Below are 24,440 nucleotides of genomic sequence, written 5' to 3' on the forward strand. Positions count from 1 at the left end.
AGCAGCCAATTTGTTATTATCACTAATTAGGAGTTAGTAGTTACTCACGATGTAGAGAAGATAAGGTGACACCACTCAACTTCTTATCAGTAAAAATCTGGGGTCGAATGCTTCAGGCATTTTGGTAGTTCAGCTTCGCTGTACAGGTGGCGCCACCATTCGCCCGGAGGCCAATATTTTCTATGCGGCTTATGGACAATAAACGTTTTATTTTTTATTTTTATGTTAATTATTCTTTATTTGGAGTTTTTATTATTTTTATTGTCTTATTTAGTAATAAGTAATTATTTTGTTAACTTTTTAATTGCGAAAACTGTGTTTTTTAACGGCATTAAAGTAAATATTAGCACTAGAATATAGCTTTCATAATTAATTGAATTAAATTTATTCTGATCTAGTCTTTGTCCAGCACAGTTATTTATTTTATTTTTTTTAGCTACTCTACTAATATAAAGTAGTATTCCAATACTAATTAGTCATTAGTATACATGGTCATAATTTCTAAATTCTAGATCAGAGTAATAGAATAAAACTATAGTAGAGCAAATATTGCCAATAAATTATAAATCTAAAAGATCTACATTAGTCAATGAATGTTATTTGTAAAAATGAATAAGAACAACAGTATTTTATAATTATATATGCCGCGGTTAATTATGTAGACACAAAATATAAACAATTATTTGTGATGCAAATATCATCTCTAGGAACACAATGCAGGGAATATGTCGCTACTTCGTCCCTAGGCATTGCACGTATGGTTGGGCTTGAATTACACGGTAGTCGGGCTTTCGAAGACACTTAATTGGGGTTTATTAAGTAATTAATATCCACCTTACACAAGCGATGCTTATTTTTCGGGGGTAAATTAAAATAATCGGAAAGAATGTATTGTTATGTACAGTGGTGTATACAGGGGGGGGGGTTCGGGTTTAAATCCCCCAGAGCCAAAAAAAAATGTGTTTTAAGTAATATTTTATAGGTATTTATTATATAACTGTTACAATGTTACTCTCTGAAGTAATTTAGAACTTGAAGTAAATAAATAATAATTTAATAATTATATTTTAATTATTAAGTGTTAAGGGAAATTGCGGCTACCTAAGTAAGAATTAAAATATCTTCGGAACTATAAGTCCAGAAATGTCGTTATTCTTTATAACGAATTATTCGTTAGACCTTCAACAACTATAAACTCAATTTGAAAAAACTTCTCTGGTGCTTAAAATTCGATATAGGAAGGGGGGGGGAGGGGTTGAAGAAAATTTTTTTCTTGTACATAATACGTGTTATTATATTATATATCGTATAGAATAATTTCATATATTGTTATAAAATGTGGAATAGGAATTAGAATAAATAGTACATTAGATTAGACTACATATACGAATATTGTGGTTTTTAAAATAATATATAATCTATAGTCCTGTAATCAAATAAAATTACATGTAATATATTTTTATTTAGTAATAAAAATGACAGTAACGTATAATAATATGTAAAAAACCCTATTAGCTCCATGTAAAAGTCGACCTCCGGGCGAATGGTGGCGCTATCTGCGTGACAAAATTGTACTACCAAAATGCCGTAATTTCTTGACCCACTGATTTGGTTGGAGTGGCGTCACCTTATCTTCTCTACATCGTGTAGTTACTGATGTACCTATTTTATTTTGTCATTAACATGATACTATAGGAGTCAAAACGCCAAATACCAACTTTTAGAGCATCCCCCGCGAAACTTTTTGAAACCTACCCTGCACTCTGCATTTCTGTTACAACAAAAAGATTATTCTCAATTTTTTTCGATTATTTCAGCTATGGTCGTATAAAATAATTTTAGTTTTTTTTCTTTGCTCTTCTTTTTTATATTACTTCAGCCATAAAAAAAATGTATTAATAATCATTAATCAGTTTCTTGCGCAAAATAATTTCAGCTTTCTAAAAGAATTTTTATAAAATTTGACAACAGAAAGTAAGCTAGAATTTAAAAAGTGTTTTTTTTTCGTGTTAACTGATGTCCACAATTTGAGAATTTTTCTAATATTATATTCAGAAGTGTAGTAAGCCCGGAACGCGTTTACATACACAAGTAAATGAGGATAAAATAAAGACTTTATAATAATAATGGGTATGATAAGCGTCTAATTACATTATCTAAAATACATTTTGTGAGTTCGACATCGGTTTTTGCATCATGTGCGAAAGTAAGGTTATGAGGTGCATCACATAAAATACTATGCGCTTCGACGGGGTTTATTTGTCTCCCGTGCTTTGGGAAAGGCCCAATGCAGAAGCTACAGATATCCTATTTCGAACGAAGCTCTGAAATTAAAATGTAAAAAATACCATTGTTATGCACATCATAACCCTTGATCGATATCATTTTGTTGTCTACTCCCAACAGGTCCAATAACAACTGGTCGAACTCACCACACCACGTGACAATGATATTATAATATATAATATCTATAATATCTTATATTATAATTAATATAAGATCTAATATAGCTACTATTTAGGTTTACCTTTCCTTCGAATAGACTGTCATATAGTTCATTAAGTGCTGCTGTTAATTTATCTGGTTTTGTTTTAAAGATTCTTTCTAACATGATTACGGTTGGTTTTAGGTGATTTTGGATGGAAAAGAGTTCTTGCGATTCATCTAGATGAAAAATAATGGGTGTACCAGATAACTTTTGTACTGAATAACGCTGTAATGAGTTACTAATAGCTACCGAGATTAAAATAATATTATTTTTTATTAAGGTTTGTAAATTCGAAGTCGATTACCAAGAAGTTGACTTGTGGTCTAAAAAATAAAAAATATTACAAAATCTTGTTTCTCCATGATTGTTATTTTTTCTGTCAATTCTTTAGGTGGGTATAAAGGAATTTTGACGAGAAGTTAAGGTACAGTCATGGTTCACACTTCACAGTAGACGATAGACGACGGTGGCTGTGGTTGCACACAAAATGCAGTTGTTTTGATCAGGTGTAGAACGAACGGGTGCAGCGTTGTCGATCTGTCGTTGAGAGATTTCACTATGTAGTTGTTCGACTGCTTCCGTGACAACGAGTTTAGAATGGTCCGCCGATAATGTTAATTACACGAATGTAAATAACACTGCGACGTTTTGCCGTCGACCGAGTGTATCTTATTAAAAAATAAAACAACTCCGGTTTCTCAACGACCAGATAGTAAATATATGTGAGTTGACCAAAAAAAAAAAAATGTTTGGATTTGCGGTGACTGACAAGCGTTTTGGAAACTTGGCACCGACCAACAGAATTGGATTTCGCAACGACTTACTTGCAAAGATGCTATTGCGTTGACCAAGAATGACTTGGGTTTTGCGGTTTGCTGGAGCAATGGAAGCTTCTGGCGATCCTGCACTAACGGTAAACGATGATCAGTCGCTTAGTCGTTAGGGATAGTGTTGAAACGTCAGGATAGGTGCTTCGAACGATGGTGGTGTTCACCTCGGTTTGCGAAGAACGAAGGTTGAAGATTGAAGTCAGTACTTTTGACACCAAATATTTGTGCAGGAAGCCCGGAAGGCGTTTACATACGATAAGTAAATGAGCATAAAATAAAGACTTTATAATAAAAATGCTTTTAGAAATATAACTTAAACTGTTTTAATAAGCACTTGTAAAGCAATAATAAGATACGTATTAACTGACTGGCTGAAGACTGACAATTGTACAGAGAAATATACCCTATTCGCCGAGAGAGCATGCCGCGACCCGACGAAAATTGGCTGTTCTGCGCATCCCCCCGCGGCACCCAGTGTGACTAGCATTCCCCCCGAGTCCACCCTGTCTACTAGCCTTAGTCTTGCTGCTTAGTCTTCAGTCTACATGCACAAACCCGGCATGCTCTCTCAGCGAATAGGGTATACGTAGTTTGCAAATAGCCAGTCAAGGAAACAATTGTAAATAATTTAGCACCTAAAAGTGATGTCATAATGACATACATAATAAATACATATTAATATTGTAAGTAAGCGTGTGCTTAGAAGCTAAGAAAATGTTACATAAAATGTGTACATTTCAAACTTGGTTCTCCATAAAAACGCTGAGAAAAACAAAAAAGAGTAGAAATAGAAAATTCAATAAAACGACTCGGTAATCAAAATAGTTGAAATAATTACGTGTAAAAATAAGATAATTTTCAGTTTTTCGAATTTTCTATGAATTTTTATATGTGGACTGTCAAGTGTCAACTGTGGTTAACACGTGCAATTTGCAAACCCGTTTACAAAACTCATTGTTGTCACTTGGAGCGCTGTTGTTGTGATTTTGTGAGGTTATGGTAGAAATGAATAATAATGTTCGGATCTTATATTCCCACGTTCCCACTAATCACCATTCATATTTCTGATTTCAGATTTCATAATTCTCACCGCTCTGCGCTCATGTCACATGATTATATTCCAATTTGTATCGTAACTTGTATTTTGTTTATATGAAAAAATTAAAATAAAAACATAAATTAATTGACACTTTATGGCAAATTATTTTTAATTTCAGTTTATTATTTTTATAATTTCGTAAAATGAACTTGAATCCTTTATCGGACTGCGAAAAAGGTTTTATTTTAGAAGCTGCTTCACAAAAAATTGTAAGTGTACACAAGCTTATAATCCATAATTTTGACAGAATTATTAGATTTATAATTAAATTAAAATATCCCATAAATTGTTGTTTATAATTTATTCGCTGCGTACCTCTTTATTATTTTTAATACATAAATTAAACTGAAGAAAATTATCTTACAGTAATTATTAAACGGTATGACTACGACATACGTTACTATCTTTGAACACACATTTCATTTTAAATTAAAAAAATTTTTAGTTGCCTTAGTTGAATTTTTTTTTATTTTAGCGTCTTGATGGCCGTAAAAGAGATGAATACCGATCAATCAGTATAGAATTTGGTCTTGATTGGGGAAATTGCTTAGTAACACTTGGTGCTACACGTGTATTTGCACAAGTGAGTTGTGAAATATATCAACCTAACAACAGTCGTCCAAATGAGGGTATACTTCAAATATCTGCAGAACTCGCTGGTGATAACAAACAAGCTGACTTAACGAAAATTAACCAAGTTCTGGAAAGGTTTTATAAAGATTCAAAATGTATAGACCTCGAAGCCTTATGCATAATTGCTGAAGAAAAAGTAAGATTTAATTCTAAACTTGTATAGTTTGTTTATCTATAAAATTAAACTAAAAAATATATAAAATAAATTGAGGTATGGAAAATCAAAGTGGATTTAAGTGTTTTAAATATGGATGGCAACACTTTAGGATGTTGTTCAATTGCGACTCTTGCAGCACTTATGCATTTTCGTCATCCAGATGTTGTTTCAACTGGAGAAAAAGTTATTGTGTATTCCAGTTCTGAGCGAGATCCTATACCATTATCACTTCATCATTATCCAATCATAACAAATTTTGCTATTTTCGAAAACAAGTAAGATTACTAATAGTGATGTGACTAATCCTGATTTTTAATGTCAAAGCTAACTAATTAATCATTTCCTGAACACCAACTGAACTTTCAAGTATTTATTCACACTTGATCCAAACCTAACTATTAAAACAAAAAAAATGTTGGTCCCAAATAAAATAATAAAAAACTAGTTTGTTTTTGTACAAATATTTGTGTTTATGAAGTCTTAAAAAAAAACTAAGATGTTAAAACTCTCACGCGTTTTGCTGGACAAGTTACCGAATTAATATTAAAACTGCAATTATATCCGAGTTTGATTCAATCTGAACTATTTGTTATTATGTCTAGTTCAGTTTGATGTGCAATCATTGTGTCACTTCACTAATTAATGGTTTATAAATTACAAAAAAAATATATATATATATTTTAATTTATATTATTTTATTTTTAGCGATTTTATTATTTTAGATCCATCATTTTTAGAAGGAAAATGTTGTGATAGCAAGTTATCTATATGTTTTAACAACCATAGAGAGTTGTGTGGTATAGATATTGAAGGTTGTGCTTGTCTAAGTCAGGAACTACTTATGAACTGCTCAAATCAAGCAGCAACAGTTGCTTCTATTCTTGTTGATAAAATTAAGTCTGCAATTAAAGAAGACATTGAAAAACGGTATTTCATTTTAAAACTATTGTTATAACATCATATTGTTATACGTGTATAACATTTCATATTATTTATGTTTCCAAATAAAATTTTGTTCAACAATTAATTTAATATATTTGTTTTATTCAATTTTTTGATTAGGTCCAATAAATCATTGCAAGGTTTAGAACCAAAAATTAATGAAGATTGTTTGAAATTATCTTTACCGGATATACTAAATAATATTGTACCAGAAAAAACTGAAGAAAGTGATGGTATACTTTCCATATTTTTTTAGTTTACAAAGAACAAGTCAATAGATATAGTTTTCTTAATTATGTTTAGAAACAATGGAAGTTGAACAAAAAATTGTCAAAATAGCACCTGGTACTTCAGTTGCTGCTTGTCAAAATAGTATGAATCAAGTTAGAATTTCTCAATCCTCAACTCAACACGAATTAGTGATTATCGATACTGAAAGTAGCAATTCTTCTGAAAGCGATGAAAGTGATGTTGAAGTTGTTAAACAATATAAATTAGAAGATAGTAGACCTATTATTGCTAAATATGGTAATTCTAAAAAGACAATTTTTTTTAATATTATGTATTAAAATTAACAAATGTATGTGTTAAATATTTCAGTTCTCTCAGATGATGATGAAACCAGTGACACTATAGTATTAGATTAAACCAATTATTGCAATGTTAAATTTGGTCTTATAAATAATAAAAATTTAATTGTATATTCATTATAGCAACTAAATAATTATATTTTAAATGTTTTATTAGGTCAGTGTTAAATCTTGTATATATAGTAAAGATTTGTAATTTGTATATTTATATTTGTACAACGGAAATGATCTAATAGTAGAGTCCAAGTAACTGAATTTCAAAAAAGATGTACATATTTTAGATAACTAAACTCGTGTATGGAATAATGAAATCAATAATAATTATCATTTAAGCAGTTTAATGTGCAAAATAATATTAGTTTTAAATGTTTTAAAAATTAACTTGCAAGAATTGCATATAAGAGCAATTTATTACTAAAAACCCAAAAAGAATCATTTATAGTTTATTATTAGATTGTAGACAATTTCGTTTTACAGTATTAAAAATATAATGGATTGATGAAATAGAATTGAATATTATTATGGTACACGATTTATTACTATGAACAACTATATTAAAAAATAACACAAATTTGAGGTTCTTGTCTGTTTCCAAATTGGCAAAATCAATTTTGAGTAGAACATAATATTGTGATTTTAGGTAAACCTTCCCGGTATTAATTTTTATCAGTGTCCCGCCCCTGGTTAAACTAATTATAATTTTTTAAATCCGCCAATCTACATTCGTCATAAATATTAATTTTTTTTAGGTTTAATAGTAGATGTTTTTATTTTAAAACTACACAAAAGTTTATAAAAACCTATCTGCGTTACTATTTTTTTTTTTATACAAACAAATGTATAATTGTGCGCATTACACCCTCTAAATGTTATTGCTCATATCTACAATTTGAAAATGAATACAGTAATTTGTGTTAACTAATTCTCAGCCGTGAACCGTTTTGTAAGCTATATATCTACCTAAAATATGGCAATTCCTAAATAGATGGTAAGATCCATAGAAAAATTATACATGTATAATATGTCTATGGTAGGATCACAGAATAGAATACCTGAAAGTCTAACGTATATCCTGTGGCAGATTCACAGAATATATTAAATTTACTTGTCTATGGTTTAATTCTATTTTGTAAATTATTGTGGTAGTATGTGATAATAGATTTTTGGATTGCTCATTCACAGAAAAGAGATTGCCCACTTCGGCCATCGTGGCAGTTTTATCATTTTATCAACAACAGAAAATGCGTTATCAACAAATAATCCCCAATACATAACATTTTACAACGTGTTTATAAATAAACGTTGTTCTATCACATGAACATCTAGGCTAAATTCAAGTTTTTAGATAAACCCTTACCATTTAGATAATAATATAATATGTGTGTTGCGACTGTAATATCAGTAGAATTTTGCGTTAGTATTTAGTAATATATTCAAGTCTCGTGTCTTTAGACTTCATTCCGATAGCTGATCCACATTGAAATAATTTTCATAAGTAACGTTTAATAGGTTAGATATTTTATTATATAATTTAGTTTGAATTTAATATCGAAATTTCTAATATTTAGGTCATTTCACATTTGAGTGTCATTATAATTTGGGTATAACATGGGTATTCTTGAAAAAATAGCCGAAATTGAAAGGGAAATATCAAGAACTCAGAAAAATAAAGGTAAATAAAACATTTTACCGGGAAAAAAAATGTTTATAATTATCAACAGTTGTTTAATTTGTTTTCAGCTACTGAGTATCATTTAGGTCTTTTAAAGGCTAAACTTGCCAAGTATAGAGCCACACTATTAGAACCTTCTAAAAAGCAAGAAAAAGGCGAAGGTTTTGATGTTTTGAAATCCGGGGATGCAAGAGTCGCACTCATTGGTTTCCCTTCTGTTGGTAAAGTAAGTAGAAGTCGGTATATTAGTATTGATTATAAATTACTATAGATTGCTCACTGAAAACAATTTTAGTTCTGGTCATCAACACGGGACGGATGCTACTAATATCGCTTACAGTGAATATGATTCTACTAACGCCTGTCAAGTGTTAGTGACCAGAACTAAAATTTTTCACAATGAGCAATCTATAGTAATTTAAAACAATGGTATTATGGATAACACTTTAAAAATCTAGATTATAACAAATAGTAGATCATATTATTTTGAATATAGTTTATACAATTATGTGAAATATCTTTTTTAAACTTGTATAGTCAACTCTTTTAAGTACATTAACACATACAGAAAGTGAAGCCGCCTCTTATGAATTTACAACATTAACGTGTATACCTGGAGTTATAGAATACAAAGATGCTAATATTCAATTATTAGATTTACCCGGTATTATTGAAGGTGCTTCTCAAGGAAAGGGTCGAGGAAGACAAGTTAGTAAAACATTTTGTTAAAACAACTTAATTAAATTCTACTATAAAATGTGAATTTAAAATATACTATGATACTTTTATATTAATATTATAATAATTAAAAAAAATGTATATTTATAGTTTTAAATTATTTTAATTTTAGGTGATAGCAGTCGCTAGAACAGCCGATTTAGTGTTAATGATGTTAGATGCAACTAAACAAGACATTCAACGGGAACTTCTAGAGAAAGAACTTGAAAGTGTAGGAATACGGTTAAATAAACGAAAGCCAAATATTTACTTCAAGGTAAGGTCGTATTTATTTTTCATTAGAAACATTTTCTAAAACAATTATTTTTCTAGGTTAAAAAAGGAGGAGGACTAGCTTTTAATGCTACTTGCCCTTTGTCTAGAGTTGATGAAAAACTTGTTCAAGTTATATTACACGAGTATAAAATATTCAACGCTGAAGTGCTGTTCAGAGAAGATTGTACACCAGATGAGCTTATAGATGTCATATCAGATAATCGTGTATATTTGCCATGTATGTATGTTTATAACAAAATCGATCAAATATCCATCGAAGAAGTAAATAGAATTGCTAGACAGCCAAATAGCGTTGTAGTCAGGTAATTCATTTTTTCTAATAACATTCTTGCCATCGGTATTTACAATAGACTATTATAGTCCAATACAATAGTCTTTGAACTGGTAGTACAAGCATTTTTCTGACATGTTTGTTAATATTTGTTTTAAGTTGTAACATGAAATTGAATCTTGATTACCTCTTGGAAGTACTGTGGCAGTATTTGTCATTAATTCGGGTTTATACCAAGAAACCAGGTCAACCACCAGACTTCGATGACTGTTTAATCTTAAGGAAAGGAGTGACTGTTGAACATGTATGCCATTCAATTCATCGTACCTTGACTGAACAATTCAAATATGCTTTGGTTTGGGTATGTACTGACTTTTTACTAAATAATTGAATACTATAAAATGTATTTATTTTTTCAGGGTACCAGCACAAAATATTCTCCTCAAAGAGTGGGTTTACATCATATTATGCATGATGAAGATGTTATTCAAGTAGTTAAAAAATAAAATTTAACAAAATATAAAAATAAAATATGTAAATTATTTTTTATTAAGTTAGTTATGTTTCTTAAATTTAATATTCCAAAATTCATTATAAATCTGTTTTTTATACTATACATAAACACAAATATCTGATTTAAGATGATGCAATCTGTCGTAGAGGCCCATCTAAATAAGTTGATAATGCAGTAATTTTTTCTTTGAGCAAACCAAACTCTACTGAGCGATTAGCATACAAACATAATAGAATATTAGCAACTTGTTTAATTGCTACTCTTCCTTCCTGTAATAATAAAAAAAACATCTTTTGAACTGTAATTGTACAAGAAATTTATCAATTAATTACTCTTTATGGTTTTAACACATAAAAAAACTTAATTAATTCTTAACCTTTAAGTGCCGCTAAACGTTATGTTAGTCTCATTTCCCCATGATACTGAACAAAGGGTTAAATATACAAGCTAATCAGCATCAAAGTTTTAAAGGTAAACTTGGTCCTCACAATCGCCAATGAATTTTTTCAGTTACTAAAAATAAGAACTAAAACTAGTTTCTGAATTGTAATGGCAACCATTTCTGTATAACCCCGATAGTCATGAAATACATGCGACTCGCATAAGAGTACATCACTCCCAACTACCCACCATCAATCATTAGTATCAATAACAATTTTAAAATATCAAAAAATTACCGTACAATCCATTAATACAAGTTGAAGTTGATCTTCTTTCAGTGTAGCCAAGCCATTTTTTTGATATGTATTCCATAGGTTTGCTGCAATAATAGATGTAATACTGGAATCTCTGTCACCATAACCACTATAGGCTAGAAGACATCCTTCGTGTGTTAATAGCCTAAACCAAATTACTCTTATTAGTTTTAAAGAAAACAATCTTGCTTTATCTAGGAACACATCTATTTTAAAGCCATATTTTTTTTGGCAATATTTATTATTTTATAGTTTATTTAATTGATAATCTATTGACTGCCAATTACAATGATAGAAAAGTAAAAGGTCATTTGAGAATACTAAATAATTTCCAAAAATGTGTTGCTAGTACAGTAGATTTATATCTAAAATCTTTAGCGTGGTAACGTAAACTAAACTTATAGTACAATTATTAAAACTTAAATGAAGGCTTTTACATCACTGGTAACAATTAAGGTCAAATTTTATATTAATTATAAAATAAAAGCAGAATAATTAAATAAAAATTAAATAATTAAAATTTTACTTATAATGAACTGTTTAATTTGAAATTCGGTAAGATAAAAAGTCAACCTTTAATGAAGTTTTATATAAGTTTCATTAGCGTTTAGAATACGCAATTTGGGACAAAATTAAAATAAAAAATCAATTTTATGTTAATCACCAAAAATCAAAATTAATTAAATCTTACATGGTATTCTCAACGCCGTTGGTATTTGCTTGACTTAAAACTTGAGATAAAACCTTTGGTCTTAACATTTTTTAATAATTCAATTGCAAATATACAAAAATAAACGTAATTATCAAGTTAGAAACTTTCGATAAACTTATTATAATATAAAGTGATTTGTAATGAAAATAAAGTAGTTTTTAAGATTTAAGTTGCATTACATTCTTATTTCTAACAACTTATATCTAACATTTCAACAATAAATATCTATTCCGTAATATGTGATTGTATTATTTAATTATTATCAAAAAATAAGTATATATGAACATTGATTAAGTGTATTTAATCAATGGTATGAAGCAACTTGTGATAACAATAAAATGGCTTCCTTTGTTCATTGGTGGGCGTTTATGGCTTACGAGTGAACAGCAAAGCCATACCGTGAAAATTGATAACATAGCTGCTAGCTTACCTGTTTCTTTTAGTGTGATTGTGTTTATATGGCTATTGCTATCGGTTAACTTTTTTCATTGGTTGTTTCATGTTTGATATTTGAGCCATAATTATAAATAATTTACCCTTAAGATGAAAATTAGAAGACACCCTAGGAAGCACGGGTACACCATAAAAAAAGAAGTTTTAGGAGAAAATTCGAAATTTAAATTTTAAACATTTTCTCAATCCATTTCGTACTTGGTAAATTTGAATTACTTCTGTAGGGCACTAATCAATTTAGATGATCTAATGTCTGTCTTACGAGGAAAAGAAAGTACGAGTATAAGTGGTCACATTTAATTATTTACAGTCTGTTGGTAATTATAACTCAATAGGACGCTTAACATGTATATAGACCCACGATCAAGACATGTTCATATAAAAATTAATTTAAAAAAATTAATATACAAATACATTTAAAAAAATAAATTTAACAAAAATTTGTGTTTAGGTTACATTACACACTAGTTGTGATGATTCGTCAAATATTGCTTATCTTCTTATTAGGTAAATCAACCATTAAGAAGACCATGCCGTTATTCAGTCTTGCCTCCAGTTTTCCCTCTAGTCCAAGACTTGTATGAATCCTGAACAAATTTTTTTTTAGAAGGCAGGATTGTTAGCCCTGCACTTAACCCCCAATCTGGAGGATTAAATAACTCCAGCCAGTTAAGGCCATGGTAGGGTTATTGCCATGTACCATTGGTTCATTGGGCAATAGGGACACCGCTTTCCGATGTCAATGACTGGGGTTGCGGGCTTGTCACACCCATTGCCAATTAAGGCACCCCATGCATGAATTGCTTAATTTTACCTCTTAATAAAAGCCATACTTATTTCCCTTATAATTATTGTTTAACACATATTTTATCCTTTGTGTTAACATTTTTTTTAACTTTAGAAGTATACAAAATATTAAAACAGTAAATATAGTTTCCTATAAATAGCAAATTTTGCATTAAGTAAATACTATGTATAAATGTATTGTAATACATCAATAAAAAAAAAAAGTATTTATTTCATCAAACAACTTTCATTTTTTTGGTATCTGGTTCAATAGATTGGCCAGAAGATACATACATAAATATTTTATTGTCAGCAGATATTTTTCTATAATTTTGACCTATAAAAATTAGTAACCACATTAATAAAAAAAAAAAGTTACTTAAGAAGTAATTATAATAACCTTTTTTTATATATGAAATAGTTGAATAAGGAGTATAATGGAAATCTTCTGCTAAATATTCTTGCACTAAGAGTTCACCTAAGATCATTTCAGCTCGCATTCTCGAAAACGTCGGTGGCTTCACATCAACCAACTTTATTTTTTTCTGAACTTTTCCATACCATGAGTCTAGAAGCATTTGTGCTAAAGATAGAGCAAATTATAAAATTAGTCCAAGATATTTTAAATAGAAAATGTCTACAACTTACCAGTGAACTTTGTATCATTGTTTGATGCTGAATTTAATATTTTATACACTTCTATGCAGTATTTATTAATACAAATACATTTTATAGAATTTTCAGCAGAACAATGGTCACACATTTTATTACAATCGGTTGACTCCCAAGATTCATCAAAATGGGAAGCTATTAGCTTGCGTCTACAACTATTGTTTTGAAATCATATATAATTAATTACAAGACAATATATATTTTTTCTTGTAAATAAATTAGACACATAAGTTGTCATAAAGTATTCATTTAATAAACTTACTCTTTTGGGTTTAAACAAAATTTCACAATTGAATACAAATTTGGTAGCCCCGTTTGTGTTGTAAACACCATAGTACTTAATTTGAATACATCACTTAATTTATAATATAGTAAACAAGTAGAATGCTTGCCATCCCTTCCTGCTCGTCCACTTTCCTGTTAAAATTAAGAATTGTACAGTTACAAAAAAACAAGAGTCATGATTATGTTAACTTGCCTGGTAGAAGTTTTCAATAGATTTTGATAACGCATGATGTATTACAAATCGAACATCAGGTTTGTCAATGCCCAATCCAAACGCAATAGTAGCCACAACTACTTGATATTCTCCATTTAACCACTTGTTATGAACTTTTGATCTAAGATTGCCATCTAACTGCGCATGATATGCTCCAACTTTACATCCTCGTTCCCTATGTTAAACAATAATTGTACATTTTTCTATCTATTGTTTTCAATTATGAACAGGAGATTGAGCAACATTTTACAACCACTGCCCTTTAAATGTATACTACTTCATAAAATTCCTAATTTATTTACAGTATACCACATATAATTCCTACCTCAAATCTTGCCTCAAGCTTTCACAGTCTTTTATTGATGTAGTGTAAATTATTCCAGACTGATTTTTGAATTTATTCTTAAGTAATGATTCAAACTCATCTACACATTCTTTATTGTCAGGTTTCCATCTTACCTGTCCATAAACATTATATACAAGTAGAAATAATATTTTTATTGTAAGATCTTTATAAAAGGGAAGAAATGTTAGGCTAATTTAAATCTAATGCGTACACAGTTCCTTTCCCGCCGTGTATGAATAAATAATAAAATAAATAAATAATCAATTACAAATAAGAGAAATAAGTAGTGAGAGAAAGGATAAAGATGATCAACCTTAATATAGTGAAATAAGATAATGAATAAAAACTTCTTTAAACCTCATAATACAAGTTTGGTCGATTAAATGTTGCTTTTAACAATGCACATCCTTCAACTTGTAGTAGTTTTTGTGTATCTGTAATAACTTTTGAAGATGCAGTGGCAGTAAGACCCAAGATGGGAATATCAGGAAACATTGGTTTAAAAATAGTTAGATGTGTGTAATCTGAAAAATGTTTTCATACAAAAATCAAACTATATAGAGTTATTATTGTAAATTAAGGGGATGCCAGTTTCAAAATATAAAAAAGTGAAAATTTTGAACCACCCTAATATATACATCGATATATAACCAACAATAATGTATACCTGGACGAAAGTCATGTCCCCACGTTGTACAACAATGTACTTCGTCAACTGCTATTCTAGATAAAAGCTTAAGACTGTGCGCTTTTTGCAGTTTGGTCATAAACGTTTTACTTTTAGCAATTCTTTCTGGAGTACAATACACTAGTTTTAAACCCGATTTGCTGTCAATCATCATCTACAGAAAAATAAAAAAGCAATTAAATGAAGGTTACGAGAAACGGGAATTTAAATAATTTGTTGTACTTGAAAAAGTAACTTTGTTTCATCTTTTGTCGAGTAAGAACTAATCATCATAGCGTTGATTTTAAGTTTATTCATTTGAATAATCTGATCTTCCATAAGTGATACCATTGGTGATACAACAAGGGTAAATCCTAAAAAATAAAAACAATTTTATTACAATCTTGTCAGTAATAAAGCCATAAGGAAGAAAAAAAATTCTTGTTAAATTTTTAATTAAAACTATCCTAAAATTTAGAAAATGTCAAATTAAAATTGCAACCAAGTTTGATTCTCAAAATCTTGTTTTGTTAATTAAATGTTTTAAACATCCACCAAGTCGAGTAGAATGTATTACATTCTACTTAAAACACCTTATTTGTTACCTTTGTCGACCATAGCAGGTAATTGGTAGCACAGCGACTTGCCCCCTCCAGTGGGCATAATAAGTATAGCATCGTGTTTTGATAATGTTATATTTATGGCAGCCATCTGTTGCGATCTAAATGTTTCTAGTTTAAAAACATTTTTTAAGGTATCTTGTACTTTGTTGTACCATGGAAAATCTAATAAGTTTTCAAACAAAAAACAAGAAAACTTAGAAAGGTAATTTTATTATATATATATATGGAATGAACCCAAAAAATAAATAACAGTATATGATAAGAATATTAGAGAAAGTATTGAAGACGGGAATAGCCTAGTATAGTAACAATGGGGTCAGTGCTGGTGGTCTGAATTAAATGAATAATAGGAGGACTATGTAGGCAGTTGGACAAGGAAAGTGAGATGATATGATGAAAATAATATAATTTATTAATATTTTTAATATTATAATTTAACTTTAAGAATACCTGTGTGAGTCCATTTATTTTGATCGCTAATAGAATCTGTCTGCCTTTGAAATGACAAATGTTTTAAATGTTCTTTGCGTTTTATTAATTCAGACTTTCTGTTTTGAAGTTTGGAAACTTTAGCATTAATCTCTTTTAACTCTTGTTCAATTAGATTTATTTCTTCTGAAAATAATAGTTTAAAGTATAAGTTGCTAACTTAAATTAGTATGTGTGTTATTTTTAAATGTTCATTTTTAATAAGTTGAATTTTGAATAGCAGACATCCCAAAGTTACAAATCAACATGTTTTGCTAACTTGTTATTAGAGTTTATCTGTTTTTAAATATTATTTATTATTAGAGAATACATACTTTCGTCTTTTGCATTCATTATGTTTAAATTTGAGTATATAAATATTTATAACTTAATTTTACAGACAAGAAAAGTTTAAAATGTTCAAAATAAATATTAGATAAGTAATGTTTAAATCTGAACAAATTAAAATGAGTTTTAAATTTCTTATAAATATTACTTTTAACTTAAATGTATATATTAATTATGTTAATCTAATTAAACATCTAACTTTAATTTTTTTTAACACAATAAATTCGGAATTAGGATTTAAAAACATACTTTAAAATGATAACGCTTACGGATTAACTGGAGGCAAAATCAACATTGTTGGAGGTTGTTATACAAGCTTGCAGTTCAAACGATAGGTAAGTAAGCAACAACAAAATAACCACAAAATGATTGCTCGTTTTATCAAATAGGCATATAGGTATATTCGTTGATTAAATATTATTTTCATATATTTAATGGTATGTTCAAAAAATGGTATGTTACCACTGCAATAACCAGCAGCCATTTTGAACAAAACTATTACCCAATTTCTTGACACTACCTGTTTATATTTTGTTTTGATGCAATATCCATAATGATTTAACATTTTCCATTTACCAAACTTAAAAAATAAAAAAAAATATTTATTATTCATTATTTAATAATTAATTGTATTATTGTATTAGTCATTAGTAATTTGTAAAAATTAAAAGAAATATTTTTAGGTATCAAACATTTAGTTTGTATTGTTTTTTATTATTCTATTTATATTTAACAAAATAGCAAAATATGTTTAAATTGGCAAATGGGAAATATTTTCTGAATGTTTGCAGTAGGAAATGTACAACGAGAATTTTAAGAGTATGTATTTTTTTTTTAATAAATTAAGTTTAATTTTTCACATAGTTAGCTTAGTATAATACTTTTTCTATTTGATATTTAGTAATTTTAATTGTTTGTTAGAATATGATTTCTTTAAGAAGTAGTACAACTACAAAATCTATTGAGCTGAAATCATTTAGTAGAAGAAAGAAAGATAGTACCGATATTGGCTGGATTTTATTAGTAAGGTTATAAATTGACTTAGTACTGTGTTTTATATAATTAGTGTTTAATGAATTATATTTATAAGGTGGTTCCAATATCCGCATTGGGATTGGGTACTTGGCAAGTTGGTAGAAAAAAATGGAAAGAAGAACTTATGAACGAGCTTAAAACTAAAACAACTTTGCCAGCTATTGATTTCCCAGAAAAGTAATACAATTTTTTACCATGAAAATCAAGGTATATTATTTGTTTCGTGTATAACCTATATAATTTTCATAGTCTAGAAGATATTAAAAATCTTGAGTACCAAAGAGTAAAAGTGAGAGGTGAGTTCAACCATTCGAAAGAACTATACTTAGGACCAAGATCTTGTCTGTCGGACGGTGGTTCTAACAGTGGAAATGGCCTATTTTCTGGATCTGGTTACACGCAAAGTGGTTATTACATTGTTACACCATTTAAGCTCTCTGATAAACCGTAAAGTTTTTTCTATACTCGTTATCTATTATTTAGTTAAGTGTTTTTTTTTTAATAACGCATTTTATTCTTTTTAGTTTAACAATTTTAGTGAATCGTGGTTGGGTGTCAATGCAGAATAAAAGTCCTGCATCACGTAAATCTGGTCAGATTTCAGGGGAAGTTGAATTAGAAGGTGTTGTTCGTTTAAATGAACCTAGGCCGCAGTTTGTGGCCAAAAATATTTCTGATTCTCGATTTTTTTCCTACAGGTAACTAAGTATTAAAGGTGTTCAGTATGCTACAAAAGTTACTCTGTCTGATTATTACTAATCAGTATTACTACTGTAAACTTGTACATATTGTTGCCCTAATTTGCAGTTGTCCCAACTCCATAATTGTGATTTCATGATTATTACATTATTTTGTAAAAAACATTAATACTGTTTAATTGATAAATATTCAATGTTTTTCATCTCTCTATAAAAGTAGTCATGACGATGCATAATACATTTATTTTTAAGTTTTTAATTAACATTGTTCTATGTTTTTTTTTTAAATCGATAGAGATTTGGATGCTATGTCACAACTTGTTGACTCTAAACCTATTCTAATTGATGCAGTTGTCGAAAGTAGTGTTCCTGGTGGACCAATTGGCGGTCAAACTAATATTTCATTAAGAAACGAACATCTTTCGTATATTATTACATGGTAAATACTAAATACAAATACAATATACATTTGTGTAATAATTTAATAGTTTAACTAACTAGTCATATTTCTTTCTGTTAAGTTAGATAATTTACACAATTTTCATTATGAGTACATGCATACATAGAAAAGTAGGTGGATACACACAGTGTAAGCCCATTTGACCATCATATCATATATTTTTTTTTTGTCTTTTAATATTAAAGAGGAATACATGACTAGAACTGTCTTGTTTATTTCTGCTTCATCCCAATTTCACTTATACATTGAGACAAATAAGAGGTAGAAACCATGAAAATTCGAAAAAGACCAAAATAAGATGCACTCTTAGAACTACACTTTAGTATATATAAATTCAATTCAGTGCTGCTTAGAACTACACCACTGGCCTCATCCCATAAAAAAGTAGTCGATCAGCCTAAATCTCTCCACATTCCCTTATGGACTTTTCCATATGCCTCTATGTCTTATTCATAACATCTACCCACTACCCTTCATACTTTCAACATGCACAGATCACCAATTTTCTCCCACTTTTTTTGCCATTGGTGCATGTGTAAGTGTATGTATATTTTAATTTCTGTTATTGTATAATTACAGGTATGGTTTAGCAGCAGCTACAGGGTATATGTGGTATTCAAAATATTCTCAAGCAATAAAGTCAGTTATTAAATAAAATTATCGTAGTTCTGTTTTTTCTATATTTAATGTTTTATTAAATAAACACTATGTTTGAATTTGAAATTGTTGAATTATTTAGTAAAATTTTAAATATGAGATTCTAAAATATGTATATCATTGTGTTACAAGATTAAAAAATATATATATAATGGTATATGAAATAAAATAAAATAATTTACACACAAATTTTAAAAAAAATGTCATTTGTATAGTGTATCAAATAAAATATAGGTAATTTGTAATTTATAACTTAAGGACTACATACATTTGTTTTGTTTTAACTAATCAATACAGTTATAAATGTTGTATTTTTACATTGGGTTTTTTAAATAATTGTTTTTATACCCAAGTTCTTATTTACTTAGATAATAGGTATTTAAAATATAATAGAACATTTTAGTTGTTAAAAATATAGATTGTAATAAAGTATATTCGGTCATACATTTTTAGGTGTACTAAATATAATTAACATCTCATCTTTGATTAAAACCTAAGACCTAATAAATAAAAATATTATTTTTACAATAAACATTTACTTAAATTCTATAAGTATATTTTATAGATTACAATAAATTGTTAAAACAGTACCAAAAATAGTTACATATATAACAATTTTAGGTATTTTAACACATTATATTTGTTTGTTTGTAATGTTATTTAATAAAAATTGCCTGATCTAACAAGTAATTACATTTGTAAGCAACGAAATCTTAATCCTTTTTTAATTTCGTTTAGACATAGGTACACTTGCTCGTTGATCTTCCATCCGACCTGATTGTAAACGCATGATAAGGGTGAAGAAATCTTCATCTGGTACCGTTGGACCTCGATTTGGTGTCCGTTGGGATTCACCATCACTACTAATAGTACTCACAGGTAGCTCACTGCGTTGGTCTTCTAATCTTTCTCCTTGACATCGCATCAACAATTCTAAGAAATTATCATCGGGCTGCTGTTCGTTTTCTGGTTTAGCAATGCCAGGAAGTTGTTCCAATTCTACTCTTTGTTCATCCATACGTTTACTTTGCATACCAACAATCATATCAAGTAAATCATCTTGACTTTCAGCGTGTAGACCTTAAAATCAAATATGGCATTATTTCAATAAAAAAAATATGTCAAAAATGCATTTTTATAAATACCAATATGAGCAGTTTGTTGTTTATTTAAATTTTGGTTTTCTTTATCCTCTGAATTTCTGGAAGAACCTAGAGTGCAGCGCTGATCATCCATTCGTCCAGCTTGGAACCGTGATAACAAATCAAAGAATGGATCATCTTCTGTTTTATCATTCTAAATTATGGAAGTTTATTAATAAGTCATAATATGAAACAAATTATAAAAATAGTAATCTAAACCACAAATTCAGAAGCTGAAATTTTAAAAAAGATTAAATTAATGAAAATGCTAACTGATCTAAGTTTGAAGTTACTAGTAATTCATGTGTTTTGTCTTCATGTATATATTAAAGCATTAATGCAAATATATTGCTTTTACAATGATGTGTTTTTATTAATTTTTTTTCTATTTTTGTATACACAAAATATGTATACACACTCTATATTTCTAATAGATACCTTTTTGGCTACTGATGTTCCAGATTGATAAACTTTATCATTCGAATTTGTAGTCTTTCCTTTATTATCTGGAGTTAACTATAACCAAACAATAAAAAGTTATTAGTATACTAATATTATAAAAATAATAATTTTAAATTTGGTACACTTGTTACTTGGTTATTGATCATAATGTGCAATTAACAGACGAGTAAATGAACAGGACATTATAAACAAAACAAAAGCCAGTAATGCATATTGTTTAGCAAATAAACATAAAATAAAAATAAACATGCAAGCACTACCTTAAGTAAATCTAATTGTTCCATGCTTTGTCGTCTCACCCGATAACGTCGTAACTGAGGTGATGGTTGGGTATTGGAAATAGTTTCCAACAATTCTTTGCTTTCGGGTGAAAGCTGACCATTTGACATACCCAAAGATTTCTTTATGTCCACTATATTGATTTGTGCAGTTGCCTGACCAACTGTATCACCAATCTAATAATTAAAATCATTGAATTAATTTTAAATTAATAACATTACTTATAATAAACAAATAATTACTTCTTTGGAAATTTCTAAATGTTTTGAAGCAAAATACAATGCTTTTTCATGATTCCCAAGTGCCAAATTTACATTTCCTAAACTCCAACAGGCTCTTCCTGCACATACAATAATTTTGTGATCAATAAATGAAAAAATCATTAGATAATAAAAATTCATAAATCTAGTGCCATATTTAGGGGAGGGGATGAGGAGGCTGCAGCCGTCCTTGAAATTTCCAGAAATATAAATTATTAAATACATTGCAGTACACCACCTATACTTAAATATAATAATAAGTCTTATTAAACAAAAATATATTATATCAATGAATTTATACCTTCACCAATTCTATCATGTAATTTTTGTGCGATGTCCAAGTGTCGCAAATGATAATCCACTGCCGTGTTATAATCTCTCAACAATGTATACGTATTTCCAAGACTATAACATGCCTGAGCTTCTACTGCTCGATCTTCTAATTCTTGAGCAAGCACTAATGTTCTCCTAAAAAAAAAATATTATTATTAAATAATCAATATTAATTTTTTTAATTTTTATGTTATAATTTTACTTATAATGATCAGCAGCTTCTTCGAACTCTCCAAGAAAAACATGGGAATTTCCTAAATTGCTATTGGCTCTTCTCTCAGCTGATTTATCACCAAATTCTCGTGCAATTTTTAATCTCTGATAAGAAAAATTGTTTTTTAATTAACACTAGAGATAGAACTAAATATAAATAATATTAATAAATGTGTTACCTCTTCGTGGTACTGAATAGCTTCTTTGAAGTTACCCAATAAATAATAAGTATTACCTAAATTACCACATGCTCGGCCAACAGCTGCACGATCATTTAGCTCTTTCATAAGTTTCAAATTTTCTCTGTAAATAAATCATTTATTTTATAAATAAAAATATACTTAAACATAATTAAGTGTATTGAATTTCAATTAAATTTACTCATAGTATTTAACAGCTTGTTCTATGCAAACTTTAACTTCTTCGGGAAATTCTCCAGGATCCTGTTGACCAACTCTACCGATATGCTTTCCTTTCGCATGATATACATTACCCAAATTATATAATGCTCTACCTTCACTTAACTGTTAAAAATAAAATTAAAAAACAATAAATAGCAATCATATTATTATAACAGACAATATAATAAACTATGTACATTTCTATTTCTATTTATATAAGTACTAACTTTATCTCCAAGTTCTCTAGCAATTTCTAAATGACGTTTACAACATATCATAGCTTCATCAAAATTTCCCATTACTTTTAATGTATTTCCAAGATTTCCACTGGATTTAGCTTCACCTGGCTTATCTCCTAAAGTTCTAAAAATATAAATAAAATTAACAAAAAAATAATAGCGGCGTTACTAAGTAAAATACTATATTTTGGTATTCATTCCATTATTGTCAAATATAACAAGTGATTCTAAACATTCTTATTTTAACGTGTTATTAATAGATTAATGATTTACATACTTAGAAGTGAAAAATGTGTCTTATTAAAATGTAATAGCAAAAAATAAATTTGGTGGCTTGGTGCAAGAAAAGCCAAAAGTCAACATTTTTATAAAATTTGTTTATATGATTATTGTCATTTTTATTTTCATTTTTTATATAAACATATAAAATAATATTGTCAACATTTTGACTGACATTGGCCCTTCTTGCACCAAGCCACAGAATTGTACTTTATAGTATATACCTTGCTAAAGCTAAATCTAGTTTATGAAAATGTAATGCTTTTGGATAATCGGCCAAATAAAAATAAGCATTTCCCAATTGGCTATAAATGGCACTGAGGGTACGCAAATCATTTGTTCCTGCTTGAACAGCGGCTTGAAAAAACGCTACCCCTGATCTACAATCTCCAGCTTTACACAATCGTTCACCTTCTAGGGCCAACTCCAAACACATATTGCCAGCATCTCTTGGATTCTAAATTAAAAATTTTAATTATTGAATGGGTAGAAAAGTACTGTAAAACAACTTATTTTACTTACTTGTTCTTCCAAGTTATCGGCCATAACGAATAAAATATTTGAGAAAATTAAGGCGTTGACACTTATATAACTAAGAGAGTGATGAAAATAACATAGTAAAACACAAAAAAATAAAAACTAGGTAGATATTAGAACAGTTTATGCATCAGATAAAAAGTAACACCATAAAATATGCGTTTAATTGTTTGAAACTTGTTTAATATAGGATAAATTACTAACTTTAATTAACCATATTATTACTATCTTTATAATTTCCAGATGAATGGAGAATGCTTATGGACTTCAAAACTAAAAATTGAGGATGTAAACAATTCGTTAACCAATTGAAAATTGACGATAACAAACATATTATATTGATAACATTCTCGAGATATATGGGTTATGGTCACAGATTTTAAGGGATAACACAGTTACCACGAATGTTGCGTGCTACGATGTTATGTTACTCCGACATTTTTGTTACGAATGACAATTGCTTCGACGACAATTGACTCGAATACATTAACAACGAAAATATGTTTTCGTTAATTTTTTTATGCCACGATTTACAGTTACATCTAGTTCCATTTTTAATTATTGCTTCGAATTACATTTACCTCGAATTCCAGTTACATCGACATGACTTATCAAAAAATCTTAATGTTATGATTTCGCTATTTTAAAGGACATTTACATTGATAAACATTTTATGGACCTTAAATTCCATTTACACTGACATGACCCAACAACTAATTTATATAAAACTATAAATAATAAATTGATAAACTGTAAAATTGTAATACTTATTCACTCTGTTACTTTATCGATACAAATATAGTATACTTAAGGTCATTTTATCAACTGCTTGTTAAAATAATTTAAACTTTATTTAATGTTAATCGTTGTTAAACTAAAAAATTGACTTTATCTATTTGACTCTTTCGGTTAAATTTTAGCTGAATATTAATCACAGTTAGTTAGCATATTATAGTTAGTTAAAAA

At 28.7% G+C, this 24,440-nt stretch overlaps 6 protein-coding genes across 8 annotated transcripts; 3 read left to right on the forward strand and 3 right to left on the reverse strand.

The window, feature by feature from the left end:
• Positions 1–1,944: 1,944 nt before the first annotated feature.
• Positions 1,945–7,165, forward strand: LOC126840856 (exosome complex component RRP45-like). The gene is made up of 10 exons (XM_050576837.1): positions 1,945–2,130; positions 2,630–2,768; positions 2,880–3,577; positions 4,393–4,626; positions 4,893–5,186; positions 5,262–5,482; positions 5,913–6,134; positions 6,270–6,382; positions 6,453–6,677; positions 6,750–7,165. The coding sequence occupies exons 4-10, from the start codon at positions 4,561–4,563 to the stop codon at positions 6,794–6,796; spliced, it is 1,188 nt and encodes a 395-aa protein (XP_050432794.1). The 5' UTR covers positions 1,945–2,130; positions 2,630–2,768; positions 2,880–3,577; positions 4,393–4,560; the 3' UTR covers positions 6,797–7,165.
• An 865-nt stretch (positions 7,166–8,030) lies between these two features.
• LOC126840842 (developmentally-regulated GTP-binding protein 2) lies at positions 8,031–10,514 on the forward strand. Of its 2 annotated transcripts, none has more exons than XM_050576805.1 (8): positions 8,031–8,248; positions 8,308–8,411; positions 8,480–8,637; positions 8,949–9,119; positions 9,262–9,405; positions 9,462–9,727; positions 9,856–10,057; positions 10,116–10,514. In XM_050576805.1, the coding sequence occupies exons 2-8, from the start codon at positions 8,348–8,350 to the stop codon at positions 10,200–10,202; spliced, it is 1,092 nt and encodes a 363-aa protein (XP_050432762.1). In that variant the 5' UTR covers positions 8,031–8,248; positions 8,308–8,347; the 3' UTR covers positions 10,203–10,514. The 2 variants fall into 2 exon arrangements, with proteins under 2 accessions (XP_050432762.1, XP_050432763.1); XM_050576806.1 differs by having other exon boundaries at positions 8,031–8,234.
• LOC126840844 (ragulator complex protein LAMTOR2) lies at positions 10,084–11,853 on the reverse strand. Its single transcript, XM_050576807.1, has 3 exons — positions 11,597–11,853; positions 10,888–11,050; positions 10,084–10,479 (listed from the first exon to the last, which is right to left on the reverse strand). Exons 1-3 carry the CDS (start codon positions 11,662–11,664, stop codon positions 10,333–10,335), a joined length of 378 nt encoding a protein of 125 aa, XP_050432764.1. The 5' UTR covers positions 11,665–11,853; the 3' UTR covers positions 10,084–10,332.
• A 1,217-nt stretch (positions 11,854–13,070) lies between these two features.
• On the reverse strand, positions 13,071–16,614 carry LOC126840464 (ATP-dependent DNA helicase Q1-like). Its single transcript, XM_050576217.1, has 12 exons — positions 16,467–16,614; positions 16,114–16,278; positions 15,646–15,825; positions 15,284–15,414; positions 15,041–15,215; positions 14,731–14,897; positions 14,353–14,486; positions 14,007–14,202; positions 13,791–13,945; positions 13,505–13,683; positions 13,257–13,439; positions 13,071–13,193 (listed from the first exon to the last, which is right to left on the reverse strand). Exons 1-12 carry the CDS (start codon positions 16,483–16,485, stop codon positions 13,093–13,095), a joined length of 1,785 nt encoding a protein of 594 aa, XP_050432174.1. The 5' UTR covers positions 16,486–16,614; the 3' UTR covers positions 13,071–13,092.
• Positions 16,615–17,079: 465 nt separating this feature from the next.
• Positions 17,080–19,395, forward strand: LOC126840466 (surfeit locus protein 1). The gene is made up of 7 exons (XM_050576221.1): positions 17,080–17,298; positions 17,401–17,502; positions 17,570–17,691; positions 17,764–17,961; positions 18,039–18,212; positions 18,508–18,651; positions 19,252–19,395. The coding sequence occupies exons 1-7, from the start codon at positions 17,227–17,229 to the stop codon at positions 19,325–19,327; spliced, it is 888 nt and encodes a 295-aa protein (XP_050432178.1). The 5' UTR covers positions 17,080–17,226; the 3' UTR covers positions 19,328–19,395.
• Positions 19,396–19,710: 315 nt separating this feature from the next.
• LOC126840465 (G-protein-signaling modulator 2) lies at positions 19,711–23,730 on the reverse strand. 2 transcript variants are annotated; one of them, XM_050576218.1, is made up of 12 exons: positions 23,460–23,730; positions 23,162–23,394; positions 22,647–22,782; positions 22,400–22,542; positions 22,198–22,321; positions 22,008–22,123; positions 21,774–21,940; positions 21,455–21,552; positions 21,233–21,388; positions 20,910–20,987; positions 20,475–20,625; positions 19,711–20,409 (listed from the first exon to the last, which is right to left on the reverse strand). In XM_050576218.1, the coding sequence occupies exons 1-12, from the start codon at positions 23,481–23,483 to the stop codon at positions 20,054–20,056; spliced, it is 1,782 nt and encodes a 593-aa protein (XP_050432175.1). In that variant the 5' UTR covers positions 23,484–23,730; the 3' UTR covers positions 19,711–20,053. The 2 variants fall into 2 exon arrangements, with proteins under 2 accessions (XP_050432175.1, XP_050432176.1); XM_050576219.1 differs by having other exon boundaries at positions 19,712–20,409; positions 21,194–21,388; positions 23,460–23,576.
• Positions 23,731–24,440: the final 710 nt, after the last annotated feature.

This window comes from Adelges cooleyi, unplaced genomic scaffold (assembly GCF_023614345.1).
Source record: "Adelges cooleyi isolate 19-005CV unplaced genomic scaffold, UGA_ACOO_1.1 ACOO_flye_CR_arks_rails_tigmint_CR_PRNA_376, whole genome shotgun sequence".
Lineage (NCBI taxonomy): Eukaryota > Metazoa > Arthropoda > Insecta > Hemiptera > Adelgidae > Adelges > Adelges cooleyi.